Consider the following 14,404-nt stretch of genomic DNA (forward strand, 5'->3'; position numbering starts at 1 on the left):
GCCAACCTACCTCCGCCCCCTTCCCAATCTCGTACTTCTGAGTGGGAGACCTTCCCAGGCAGTAGCCTGCTTAGCTCACAAACTAGAATCAGGGCGCCCACTCCGACAAGGTTAATTGACCCACAGTCCCACACGGTGACATGATATCATTGACGTGACGTGCAAATAAGCGATAGAAAACCGATTGCGCAAATGTCACCATTCCGAATTTTTTGCAAGATGCCGCCCTGGGTGGCTGCCCATGTCACCCATACCTAAATCCGCTACTGTTTACAATAATTAGGCCTAAATAAGCCATACCAAAAATATATTAACCTAGTGATGCAAAATGCAACAATTTCAAAGATTTTACTGAGTTACTGTTCATATAAGGAAATCAGTCAATTGAAATAAATGAATTAGGCCTTAATCTATGGATTTTACATGACTGGGAATACAGACAGATACACATCTGTTGGTCACAGAAAAAAAAATAGGGGCATGGATCAGAAAACAAGTCAGTATCTGATGTGACCACCACTGGCCTCATGCAGTGCAACACATCTCCTTTGAATAGAGTTGATCAGGCTGTTGATTGTGGCCTGTGAAATGTTGTCTCACTCCTCTTCGATTGCTGTGCGAATATGTTGGATATTGGTTGGAACTGGAACATCCTGTCCTACACGTCAATCCAGAGCATCCCAAACATGCTCAATGGGTATGTCACCCTGGTGAGTATGCAGGCAATGGAAGAACGTTGACAGTTTACGCTTCCAGGAATTGTGTACAGATCCTTGCGACATGGGGCCATGTATTATCATGCTGAAACATGAGGTGATGGTGGTGACTGACTGGCACGATAATGGGCCTCAGGATGTGGTCACGGTATCTCTGTGCATTCAACGTGCCATCGATAAAATGCAATCGTGTTCGTTGTCCATAGCTTATGCCTGCCCATACCATAACCCCACCGCCACCATGGGGCACTCTGTTCACAATGTTGACATCAGCAAACCACTCGCCCACACAATGCCATTCACATGGTCTGCGGTTGTGAGGCTGGTTGGACGTGCTGCCAAATTCTCTAAAACTACATTGGATGCAGCTTATGGTAGAGTAATTAACAACAGCTCTGGTGGACATTCCTATGGTCAACATACCAATTGCAATCTCCCTCAAAACTCTATGGCATTGTGTTGTGTGACAAAACTGCACATTTTAGAGTGACCTTTTATTGTCTCCAGAACCTGTGTAATGATCATGCTGTTTAATAAGCTTCTTGATATGCCACACCTGTCAGGTGGATGGATTATCTTGGCAAAGGAAAACTTCTCGCTAACAGGGATTTGAAAATAATTGTGTGCCCCACATTTTAGAGAAATTAGCTTTTTGAGCTTATGGAACATTTCTGGGATCTTTTATTTCAGCTTTTGAAACATGGAGACCAACACTTTACATGTTACATTTATATTTTAGTTCAGTGTAGAATAAAACACCTACCGGCTGACTTTTCATGAGCTGCTGCCAGAAAGAAAAGACTGGCCAACATGAGCTTTCCGTCAGACTCAGTGTTGTGACACATCTCAGAGGAATTCACAGCTTTAGTTGACAGTAAGTATCATGCCCCATTGTTCTGATGCCTTTAAAATCTGTCCTTGTGACCTTGGGGGCTCAAGTGGTCAGGAAGCAGACAGTATACCTGAGTGTTCTGCAGTGTTCCACTCTGAAACAATGTGGATGCCTTGAGATACATCCCTTTCCTGCAGTCAAATGACCAAATCGCCCTCTAGTGGCCTCATGGGTGGAATTTTATTGTTTTTCAGAATTTAATAATGAATACTTTTTTATTAAAAAAAGAATCCGGTGGTTCTATTGCAAACGGTTTTGTTAAATTACTGTATTCTGTGATGTATACAAAGTTTAGTATTGGGATGCAAACTCAAACTTGAATACATTTCAACTCTACTGTATATCTGGCATGGTACAGGTGTCTTCTTCTTCAAGCCCGTAACCATGTGTGTGAGGTATAGGTAGGTAGGCTAAATGTGTTTAAGACTACCAAGAAAACACACTGTGTGACCCTGATTTAGCCCCTGCAGTAAAAGGTTAACTCACTTGTTGCTGAGAGTAGTCTACACTCAGGTGACTGTAGTGTCATGGCTACCACTCACACAACGTCATGTGTCGTCCAGTAGTCTATGTATAGACCTATAATATAAAGGAGCGGTAGTTCATTTCAAGAGATGATGAAATCCTTGTTTTTCTTTCTAGGCCAGTGATGTAGGCCTGCCATGTTATTGTAAAACCTCTTCATAGGCTAACCCCACATACTGAGGACCAGATAATCAAACATTTCACCAGGATATTTTTGTCAAGAGGACTTTTTTTTAGTAGTTAACACAACTCCACCCTGTTCACTTCCCATCAAGCACAGGGATGACATCAGCTACTCAGCTAAATCTCTAGTTTCAGTGGAAGTGAGTAGGCCTACATTAAAGTTTACCTGTCTGTCAGGTAGATGTTTTGTCTTTTGCAGACAGGTCTGTGTAAATCGAGGAGGCAGATGCTGGCTAACCAAGGAAGTAACCCAAGTAATCTGTTTACGTTACTAATTTACTAATTTACTAATGACTGAGTTACTAATTACTTTAATTGTCATTTAATATGATTACAAATCTGAAGAAATCAGCCCAAACTCGTTGACCACATCCCATCAGGCCCATGTGGACTCTGAGAGGGGGTGTTTTGTCTAGACTACCTTTGGCAGACCTTGAACTACTCAGCTACCACTTATTGTCTTGGCTGATCTGTTCAGGATTCAGGATACAGTCTGTGGGGTCCCACCCTGGCCTCAACATTACTGGCAGTAGCGAAGGAAAACGTTTACTATAGTTGAACGTCACCTTTTGACTCTTCTGGGTGTGGCCTCTTGTTATTGTCTTCACCATAAATACTTTTTTAGATTTGAAACAAACACAGGAATCAAGAGAATCACAACCCTCAGATCATTTAGATCAGGGTCACCTATCTTTTCTGGAATCAAGATCACTTTGAGTCAAAATGCAAGCCGAGGTCTAACACTCAGATTGTATTTTTTAAACATGACTTAAAAAAACCTAAGCTTATGCAACATTAACCTATTAAAAACAGTTCTGTAGCAATGAGGTTTGTGCAGCCTTCCCTGTAGCTCAGTTGGTAGAGCATGGTGTTTGCAACACCAGGGTTGTGGGTTCGATTCCCACGGGGGGCCAGCACAGAAAAAAAAAAAGGTATGAAATGTATGCATTCACTACTGTAAGTCACTCTGGATAAGAGTGTCTGCTAAATGACTAAAATGTAAATGCAGTAGGCTATAGGCCCAATACATTATCACTGCATATTGGCTATGCTTGAATTGCCCTGTCAATGTTGTTCTTCTCAGACCATTTTGAAATTATATTTCAACATTTGAAATATATGATCACACTGGTAATAAATCGTTTGTTGCATTGTGAGGCACAGCTGAATGAGCATAATAATGTGTTTTATTTTTATTTTACTGGACTGATGGACTGCATCTGATTGTCAGTCTGAGTGGAGGGAGGGAGCAGCGGTGAGGCTTCCTCTCACCAGACTAACCAACCCTCCCGTACTGTCCGAATACCCATAATAATCTACTAATGCCGCTTTGAAAACAACTGGGAACTCGGAATTGTCCGACTTCTGACTTCAGTGTGTTCAAGACAACTGGGGACTCGGAATTGTCCGACTTCAGTGTGTTCAAGACAACTGGGGACTCTGGGGAAAAAAAAACGAGCTCCGACTGTGAAAATCGTTTTGAACAGTCATCCAACTCAGAATTCCATGTCGGATACTCTGGCATCTTTCTAGAACTCTGATTTTACTACCTGAAGATCACTGACGTCATCATTTGACCTATTTTTTTTTCAGAGTTCCCAGTTGTCTTGAAAGCACCATAAATAGTATGCAAAAAAAATTGTTTTATAGTATATGAAATTTTTAAAATAGTCCTCCGAAATGCATCATCAAATGCGTGACTGCGTTGACATTCGCGCTGGCTGGTACAACGCCTTAAATGACCTGATTATCAGCTGTTGTCAAACACACGAGTCAGAAAAGAAAAGTGAATTCTACTTGATCAAAAGTCCGAAATGAGTAGGCAGTTTAAGTATGTAGCACGCTATTGATGCTATATAAGGCAATGGTGCTATCTGTCAATGATTTTCGAGGCCAGTATAATGAAGATTTAAATTACCCTCCAGATGTGTTTACACTTGATTAATATCCAGACATAAGTGCCTGGCTACCTACATTTGGTCACGCAAATCTGATCACAATCAGATCAAAATGTGTTTTTTAATCGTCTACACCTGTCTAAAAATGTGGGCACAATCAGAATGTGGACAAGGTCAGGACAAAGGGCGCATGTTAGCATGCACCAGCAGGCACAGCACAGTAGCTCTCTCCAGGACCAGTTTCAGAGAACACCTATGACTCACTGTTAATTGTGTAACACCTGGAAGGAAATGGGATTCACTGAAATTATATTTAGTGGGTTTTATTGCAGGGTTTTATTGACGCTATTGTGCATCATGTTGTGTGCAGAAGAGGCCTTAGCCTTCTGGGATGGTTCAATGACAAGGCCATCATGGAAAGAGATGTTCAGCTGTAGAGACACAACAACACAGTAATTCAGTATGTCTGGTCCTAGTTGCCATAGTCACAGTAGGGATTTAAAATTGTACACAAAAGGGGAAAAACACAATGCCCATTTCAATGAGGATAAAGGTATCTTGTTTCAGGTCAGTTCTATCATGCTCTGTGAAAATCAAATTGAATGTTCTTAATGCCCTGAAATCATAGCATCATACCAGACTTGGTAAAAGGTCTTGTCATTTTAAGTATTTGAGGTGAACTTGATTTCCCCTGATCATTAAACCTTTGGGACTATTCCATTCCATTTCAACAATAACTTGTAGTTGTGGTAAGAATAAATCATGGTGTTAGAGTGACACTCTGCCTCCATTATAATGTATCATGTATAGCAGGAACCTTACTTTTGGTCAAAGTGCATTGGTCCACTGATAACATTCCGAGGATTGTCCCTGGAGCAGTCACAGACAGACAGCTGGGTACTGATCTCTGGGTCTGGGGGTTGGCAGCGCCCCCCTCCTCTCTCTCCTCAGAGACACTCATCTTAGGGGCATGTTCCAACTTCCAGAAATACAGTGCTATAAAGAGTCACACACACCACTTGGGGACACACACTTCCTTGATCAAACATGTACTTACTAGTGTTTATAGTCTATATAAAGATATGCACTACTACACAGATTGACACATCATGCCTCTATCAAACACCAATCAAATAATAACACAAGTTACCCCTTACTTCAGTATTCTCTCTCTGTTCTGTCACATTATTGTTTCTGAAATACAATACTGTACTGTCTTCTCCATTCCATTTCAACAATAACTTGTAGTTGTGGTAATAAATCATGGTGTGACAGTGACACTCTGCCTCCACCTAGTGGTATCCAGACAGAGTTCCCCTGTCCAGAGTTCTATAGGGGTCCACCTAGTGGTATCCAGACAGAGTTCCCCTGTCCAGAGTTCTATAGGGGTCCACCTAGTGGTATCCACACAGAGTCCCCTGTCCAGAGTTCTATAGGGGTCCACCTAGTGGTATCCAGACAGAGTTCCCCTGTCCAGAGTTCTATAGGGGTCCACCTAGTGGTATCCAGACAGAGTTCCCCTGTCCAGAGTTCTATAGGGGTCCACCTAGTGGTATCCAGACAGAGTTCCCCTGTCCAGAGTTCTATAGGGGTCCACCTAGTGGTATCCAGACAGAGTTCCCCTGTCCAGAGTTCTATAGGGGTCCACCTAGTGGTATCCAGACAGAGTTCCCCTGTCCAGAGTTCTATAGGGGTCCACCTAGTGGTATCCACACAGAGTCCCCTGTCCAGAGTTCTATAGGGGTCCACCTAGTGGTATCCAGACAGAGTTCCCCTGTCCAGAGTTCTATAGGGGTCCACCTAGTGGTATCCACACAGAGTTCCCCTGTCCAGAGTTCTATAGGGGTCCACCTAGTGGTATCCAGACAGAGTTCCCCTGTCCAGAGTTCTATAGGGGTCCACCTAGTGGTATCCACACAGAGTTCCCCTGTCCAGAGTTCTATAGGGGTCCACCTAGTGGTATCCACACAGAGTTCCCCTGTCCAGAGTTCTATAGGGGTCCACCTAGTGGTATCCACACAGAGTTCCCCTGTCCAGAGTTCTATAGGGGTCCACCTAGTGGTATCCACACAGAGTTCCCCTGTCCAGAGTTCTATAGGGGTCCACCTAGTGGTATCCACACAGAGTTCCCCTGTCCAGAGTTCTATAGGGGTCCACCTAGTGGTATCCAGACAGAGTTCCCCTGTCCAGAGTTCTATAGGGGTCCACCTAGTGGTATCCAGACAGAGTTCCCCTGTCCAGAGTTCTATAGGGGTCCACCTAGTGGTATCCACACAGAGTTCCCCTGTCCAGAGTTCTATAGGGGTCCACCTAGTGGTATCCACACAGAGTTCCCCTGTCCAGAGTTCTATAGGGGTCCACCTAGTGGTATCCACACAGAGTTCCCCTGTCCAGAGTTCTATAGGGGTCCACCTAGTGGTATCCACACAGAGTTCCCCTGTCCAGAGTTCTATAGGGGTCCACCTAGTGGTATCCAGACAGAGTTCCCCTGTCCAGAGTTCTATAGGGGTCCACCTAGTGGTATCCACACAGAGTTCCCCTGTCCAGAGTTCTATAGGGGTCCACCTAGTGGTATCCACACAGAGTTCCCCTGTCCAGAGTTCTATAGGGGTCCACCTAGTGGTATCCACACAGAGTTCCCCTGTCCAGAGTTCTATAGGGGTCCACCTAGTGGTATCCAGACAGAGTTCCCCTGTCCAGAGTTCTATAGGGGTCCACCTAGTGGTATCCAGACAGAGTTCCCCTGTCCAGAGTTCTATAGGGGTTACTTTCAGTTTCGGACTAACAGTTTTCTTTACTGACAACTGGGTTTAGAGACAGGCAGACATCAAATAGGTGCACCGGTTTGAGTGTGTGAAGAACTGCAACGCTGCTGGGTTTTTCACACTCAACAGTTTCCTGTGTGTATCAGGGCTGGTCCCCCACCCAAAGGACATCCAGACAACTTGACACAACTATAGGAAGCATTGGAGTCAACATGGGCCAGCATCCCTGTGGAACGCTTTCAACACCATGTAGAGTCCATGGCCTGACGAATTGAGACTGTTCGGAGGGCAAAGGGTGCTACTCAATATTAGGAATGTGTTCTTAATGTTTTGTACACTCAGTGTATATATTTTAACATGGTTGCTATTTACAGGAATAGACTGGCCCAAAGTGGTGTATATGTGGTCCATGTATTTAAATCAGTGGTGGTCAGTGCCATTTAAGATTTGGGAGGACACATTTTTGTTTCATGACCTTGGCCTTATTTCTATTACAGCATACTGGATGACTGTCATTCATATTCCATTTACCCGTTCAATGTAACAGATATACAGTTGAAGTCGGAAGTTTACATACACTTAGGTTGGAGTCATTAAAACTATTTTTTCAACCACTCCACAAATTTCCTGTTAACAAACTATAGTTTTGGCAAGTCGTTTAGGACATCTACTTTGTGCATGACACAAGTCATTTTTCCAACAATTGTTTACAAACAGATTATTTCACTTATAATTCACTGTATCACAGTTCCAGTGGGTCAGAAGTTTACAAACACTAAGTTGACTGTGCTTTTAAACAGCTTGGAAAATTCCAGAAAATGTCATGGCTTTAGAAGCTTCTGATAGACTAATTTACAGAATTTGAGTCAATTGGAGGTGTACCTGTGGATGTATTTCAAGGCCTACCTTCAAACGCAGTGCCTCTTTGCTTGACATCATAGGAAAATCAAAAGAAATCAGCCAAGACCTCCAAAAATTTGTAGACCTCCACAAGTCTGGTACATACTTGGGAGCAATTTGCAAACGCCTGAAGGTACCAAGTTCATCTGTACAAACAATAGTACGCAAGTATAAACACCATGGGACCATACAGCCGTCATACCCCTCAGGAAGGAGACATGTTCTGTCTCCTAGAAATGAACATACTTTGGTGCGAAAAGTGCAAATCAATCCCAGAACAACAGCAAAGGACCTTGTGAAGATGCTGGAGGAAACAGGTACAAAAGTATCTATATCCATAGTAAGACGAGTCCTATATCGACCGCTCAGCAAGGAAGAAGCCACTGCTCCAAATCCGCCATAAAAAAGCCAGTTTGCAACTGCACGTGGGGACAAAGATTGTACTTTTTGGAGAAATATCCTTTGGTCTGATGAAACAAAAATATAACTGTTTGGCCATAATGACCATCGTTATGTTTGGAGGAAAAGGAGGAGGCTTGCAAGCCGAAGAACACCATCCCAACCGTGAAGCACAGGGGTGGCAGCATCATGTTGTGGGAGTGATTTGCTGCAGGAGGGACTGGTGCACTTCACAAAATAGATGGCTTCATGAGGATGGAAAATTATGTGGATATATTGAAGCAACATCTCAAGACATTAGTCAGGAAGTTAAAGCTTAGCCGCAAATGGATCTTCCAAATGGACAATGACCCCAAGCATATACATGATACTCAAATTGTCCTTATAATGGGGCTGTACAAATGACCTGGACTAACCTGTACCCCCGCACATTGTCTTGGTACCACCTGTATACAGCCTCGTTGTTATTCTATTGTGTTACTTTACTTTATTTGGTAAATATTTTCTTAACTCTTTCTTGAACTGCACTGTTGGTTAAGGGCTTGTAAGTAAGCATTTCACGGTAAGGTCAACACATGTTGTATTCGGCGCATGTGACAAATAAAGTTTGGTTTGATACCCATCATGAGGTTGTTACAATGTAGCCTATGAATGAAAGTTTACAATGTAGGTGCACACAGGTTGAGATAAAAATTAGGTGACAGACAGTGACACATTCAATACTGCCTTGCACACTCTTGCCAGCATTTAGCTGATATAGGGTGTAATCATTAGTCCAACAATTGCAAACAAAAATGTTTCTATTGGACAAATTCAGGTATGTTTATCCCCGTTTCATTCTGTTTGCTTCTGTTAAAAAAAACATGTTTCAACAGATTTGGCGGAATGAATACACCCCTGATCACGTGTAAACACAGTTCACTTTCACAGCAGCCACGTTGTATTCCTTCTCGCATCTATGTACTCTCCTCCTCTCACCTTTTCCCTTTGTTTGTGGACTTCAATGTACAACACGTCAGCTGTATGTGACCAGGCAAAAAAAACTTTCCAAGCCAAACCATATCATAAACGCTACACACAGCCTACATCGTTGTCACCATATTAGCTAAAGTAACATCAGTCAACATAGCTAATAGAACTAACGAGTTAGTAAACCTGCTACAATCATGAAGTAACGTTACATTGGACAGTCAGTAAGCGGTTACGGCGGAGGGCCCCGGTGGCAAAAAATGTGTCAAACCAAAAGCTCACCTTGGAAGAGTTCCAGTGTTGTGTTGGATAGTCATAGCCAGCTAGCTAACATATCATCCCTCTGTTTTAGCAGGGTGTTTGAGTAGGCTAAACAACTGTATCTAGCTGCATTTGCTAGCTAAGCAAGTGAAAGTGAATCTCTCTAGCTTCTCCTTCATTTTGGAAGAAATTACATTTGTTCAAAACTGTTCATCTATTGTCTTTCTCTTTGAGTTAACTACTCACCACATGTTATGCACTGCAGTGCTAGCTAGCTGTAGCTTATGCTTTCAGTACTAGATGAATTCTCTGATCCTTTGATTGGGTGGACAACATGCCCATGTTGCAAGAGCTCTGGAAGTTGTCATAATTACTGTGCAAGTCTACGGAAGGGGGTGAGAACCATGAGCCTCCTAGGTTTTGTATTGAAGTCAATGTACCCAGAGGAGGATGGAAGGTAGCTGTCTTCCGGCTATACCATGGTGCTACCCTCTAGAGTGCCGTTGAGGCTACTGCAGACCTTCATTGCAAAACAGGGTGTTTTAATATTTTTTTTGGGTGAAGTGAATATATTTAGTATAGTTTTATTTAAAAAGGATAACTTTAAATATTTTCACTGAGGAGGATGGTCCACCCCTTCCTCCTCTGAGGAGCCTCCACTGATTTAAATGTCATATTCTTATAAAAAAATAAACATTGACAACTGCACTTCTTTCATCTGTTTTATTAACCTGTATTAGTCAAATCTGTGACCTGTACATTTCATTCAGTGGAATTGCGTTTATACAGAAGCAGGATTGTTTTGGCAACAATTTTACAGACAGGAATATTTACAAACATGAATAAGCAATAGCAGCACGATCAATGATGTCTAAATGAGAAGTTAACAACAGTGGTGATACATTCTATTCATTATTATTTTACAAAGTCTATCAACTTCAGTGGTGTATAATCATGAATATTTAGATATAATAATTATCTGTTAACTCATGACTAGAGAGTTTCTATCAATTCTTGTTCCAGTGTGTCTTACTGAACCATGATTAGAGTGAAACATCATGTTGTGTTTGACACAGGGACCACATGACACAGGGACATTGAAGAGGAGTCATCCCAAAGCTGAAACCCTGGATAGAGGGGCTCAGTAAATGTGGTGTGGAATGTGTACAAGTGGGTCAGTGTGTCAGAGGAGACTCGGTAGAAGGACAGAGTGCCGGCTGGCCAGTCCAGAAACACTCCAATTCTGTGGGAGCTGGAGGAGGGGATGTCTATGTCAGTGTAATTATCATTGTGCCAGGCAGTGTAACGGTTGTTAAAGCAGCTCAGACTCCAGGACTTGTCATTCTGTCCAAGCACACAGTCCTCACCACCCCCTTCTCTCCTGCTGATTCCTTTATATGTCACTCCTATATCAGCCCCTCTCCCACTCCTCTCTGCCTCCCAGTAACAGAGTCCAGTCAGACCCTCTCTACACAGCACCTGTTCACAGTCCTCAAATCTCTCTGGGTGATCAGGATACAGCTGAGCCTCTTCGCTTCGTGTCACCTTTCTGTTCTCCTCAGACAGAGAGAGCTTTATGTTTACTGTGTTTGGGTCCAGTGTGAGATCACAGGCATCTGATGGATGAAACCAGGTATATCACAAATCATCTTCATATCACATCAGAATGTTAATGTTTCTAGATATTAAAGGACCCCATCAGAATGTTAACGTTTCTAGATATTAAAGGACCCCATCAGAATGTTAACGTTTCTAGGTATTAAAGGACCCCATCAGAATGTTAATGTTTCTAGGTATTAAAGGACCCCATCAGAATGTTAACGTTTCTAGGTATTAAAGGACCCCATCAGAATGTTAACGTTTCTAGGTATTAAAGGACCCCATCAGAATGTTAACGTTTCTAGGTATTAAAGGACCCCATCAGAATGTTCATGTTTCTAGGTATTAAAGGACCAAACAAAGAGTATTTAAGACTTGCTGAATGATGATACATTATACTGTATGGCCATATAAAAACAGACACACAGCAACATATAGCCACAGAGTGAAGTCCTATTAGGGTAACCACACATGCATACATTACTTATCAATCAAGCTCTGAAAAATTATTTAATAATTTTCTAACCCCTTACTTGAAATAAGACTGAGTATTAACAGGCTAATTCTTCACAGCAGTCAACACTCACATTTTCTAGGCCAAGGTTTGATTGTGTACACTCCACCAGGTTCCACACTGTAAGGGGAGCAGGAGAACAGGCAGTAAATCTCTCTGCCTCACACACACAGACGGTCAGCATATCACATTGTCCATGTGGTGGTAAGTAAAGTATGTCTGGCTCACAGTACATGTCAATTATCATACCTACCCCGATGACTATCAATTATCATACCTACCCCGATGACTATCAATTATCATACCTACCCTGATACCTATCAATTATCATACCTACCCTGATACCTATCAATTATCATACCTACCCTGATAACTATCTATTACACTGATAACTATCTATTACCAAGATAACTATCAATTACCCTGATAACTATCAATTACCCTGATAACTATCAATTACCCTGATAACTATCAATTACCCTGATAACTATCAATTACCCTGATAACTATCAATTACCCTGATAATTATCATACCTACCCTGATAACTATCAATTACCCTGATAACTATCAATTACCCTGATAACTATCAATTATCAATTACCCTGATAACTATCAATTACCCTGATAACTATCAATTACCCTGATAACTATCAATTACCCTGATAACTATCAATTACCCTGATAACTATCAATTACCCTGATGACTATCAATTACCCTGATGACTATCAATTACCCTGATAACTATCAATTACCCTGATAACTATCAATTACCCTGATAACTATCAATTATCAATTACCCTGATAACTATCAATTACCCTGATAACTATCAATTACCCTGATAACTATCAATTACCCTGATAACTATCAATTACCCTGATAACTATCAATTACCCTGATGACTATCAATTACCCTGATGACTATCAATTATCATACCTACCCTGATAACTATCTATCATCATACCTACCCTGATAACTATCTATCATCATACCTACCCTGATAACTATCTATCATACCTACCCTGATAACTATCAATTATCATACCTACCCTGATAACTATCAATTATCATACCTACCCTGATAACTATCAATTATCATACCTACCCTAATAACTATCAATTATCATACCTACCCTGATAACTATCTATCATCATACCTACCCTGATAACTATCAATTATCATACCTACCCTGATAACTATCAATTATCATACCTACCCTGATAACTATCAATTATCATACATACCCTGATAACTGTCAATTGTCATACCTACCCTGATAACTGTCAATTATCATACCTAACCTGCGAACTATCAATTATCATAACTAACCTGCGAACTATCAATTATCATAACCTGATAACTATCAATTATCATAACCTGATAACTATCAATTATCATAACCAACCCAAACTCAGAAAAATTTCTTACAGTATTGTGGTGAAGCTGTGATTACAGCTTGCAAGGAATGATTTCACCAAATCATGAACTAATTGCTCTATGCCTGTACCTCCTTGCCACCTCCGCCTGGGTCCCTGAGAAACTGTTATAAGGCAGAGAGTTCAGGCAGGTGGTTGAAGGGAGCTGGTCCCTCCACTCAGGTGGTCTACTCTGATTAATCCAGTACCTGTCCCTCCACTCAGGTGGTCTACTCTGATTAATCCAGTACCTGTCCCTCCACTCAGGTGGTCTACTCTGATTAATCCAGTACCTGTCCCTCCACTCAGGTGGTCTACTCTGATTAATCCAGTACTTGTCCCTCCACTCAGGTGGTCTACTCTGATTAATCCAGTACCTGTCCCTCCACTCAGGTGGTCTACTCTGATTAATCCAGTACTTGTCCCTCCACTCAGGTGGTCTCAAGCTTTATTACAGTATGTCAATCATCAACACAGATTAAAACAAACCCTCTACATACTTGAGTTTCTCCAGTCTGCAGTGTGGATCCTCCAGTCCAGCAGAGAGCAGTCTGACTCCTGAGTCTCCTGGGTGATTGTAGCTCAGGTCCAGCTCTCTCAGGTGTGAAGGGTTTGACCTCAGAGCTGAGACCAGAGAAGCACAGCCTTCCTCTTCGACTCCACAGAGCGACAACCTGCAGAGAGTTAAACATGATTTCAAAATCACACTGCTATTCTTTGAAAACAAAAAGTTGCAGCTAAAAAAAATATGTTTCTTCGGAAAGTATCCAGACCCCTTGGAGTTTGCCAAAAGGCACCTGAAGGACTCAGACAATGAGAAACAAGATGAAAGCAAGATTGAACTCTTTAGTCTGAATGCCAAGCATCACGTCTGGAGGAAACCTGGCACCATCTCTACGGTGAAGCATTGTGCTGGCAGCATCATGCTGTGGGGATGTTTTTCAGCGGCAGAGACTTGGAGACTAGTCAGGTTTGAGGGAACGATGAACGGAGCAAAGTACAGATATATCCTTGATGAAAACCTGCTCCAGAGCACTCAGGACCTCAGACTGGGGCGACGGTTCATCTTCCAACAGGATAACGACCCTAAGCACACAGCCAAGACAATGCAGGAGTGGCTTTGGGACAAGTCTCTGAATGTCCTTGAGTGGCCCAGCCAGAGCCCGGACTTGAACCCTGTGGAGACCTGAAAATAGCTGTGCAGCGATGCTTCCCATCCAACCTGAGAAGAATGGGAGAAACTCCCCAAATACAGGTGTGCCAAGCTTGTAGCGTCATACCCAAGAAGACTCGAGGCTGTAATCGCTGCCAAAGGTGCTTCAACAAAGTACTGAGTAAAGGGTCTGAATACTTATGTAAATGTGAT

General features: G+C 42.2%; 1 protein-coding gene across 1 annotated transcript; it reads right to left on the bottom strand.

Moving 5' to 3' along the window:
• Positions 1-10,217: 10,217 nt before the first annotated feature.
• Positions 10,218-11,782, bottom strand: LOC115171903 (neoverrucotoxin subunit alpha-like; the record flags this gene model as incomplete). Its single annotated transcript, XM_029729113.1, has 2 exons — positions 10,218-11,124; positions 11,695-11,782. Coding segments are annotated over 2 exons (648 nt in total), but the record flags the coding sequence as incomplete, so codon positions are not given.
• Positions 11,783-14,404: the final 2,622 nt, after the last annotated feature.

This window comes from Salmo trutta, chromosome 32, assembly GCF_901001165.1.
Source record: "Salmo trutta chromosome 32, fSalTru1.1, whole genome shotgun sequence".
NCBI lineage: Eukaryota > Metazoa > Chordata > Actinopteri > Salmoniformes > Salmonidae > Salmo > Salmo trutta.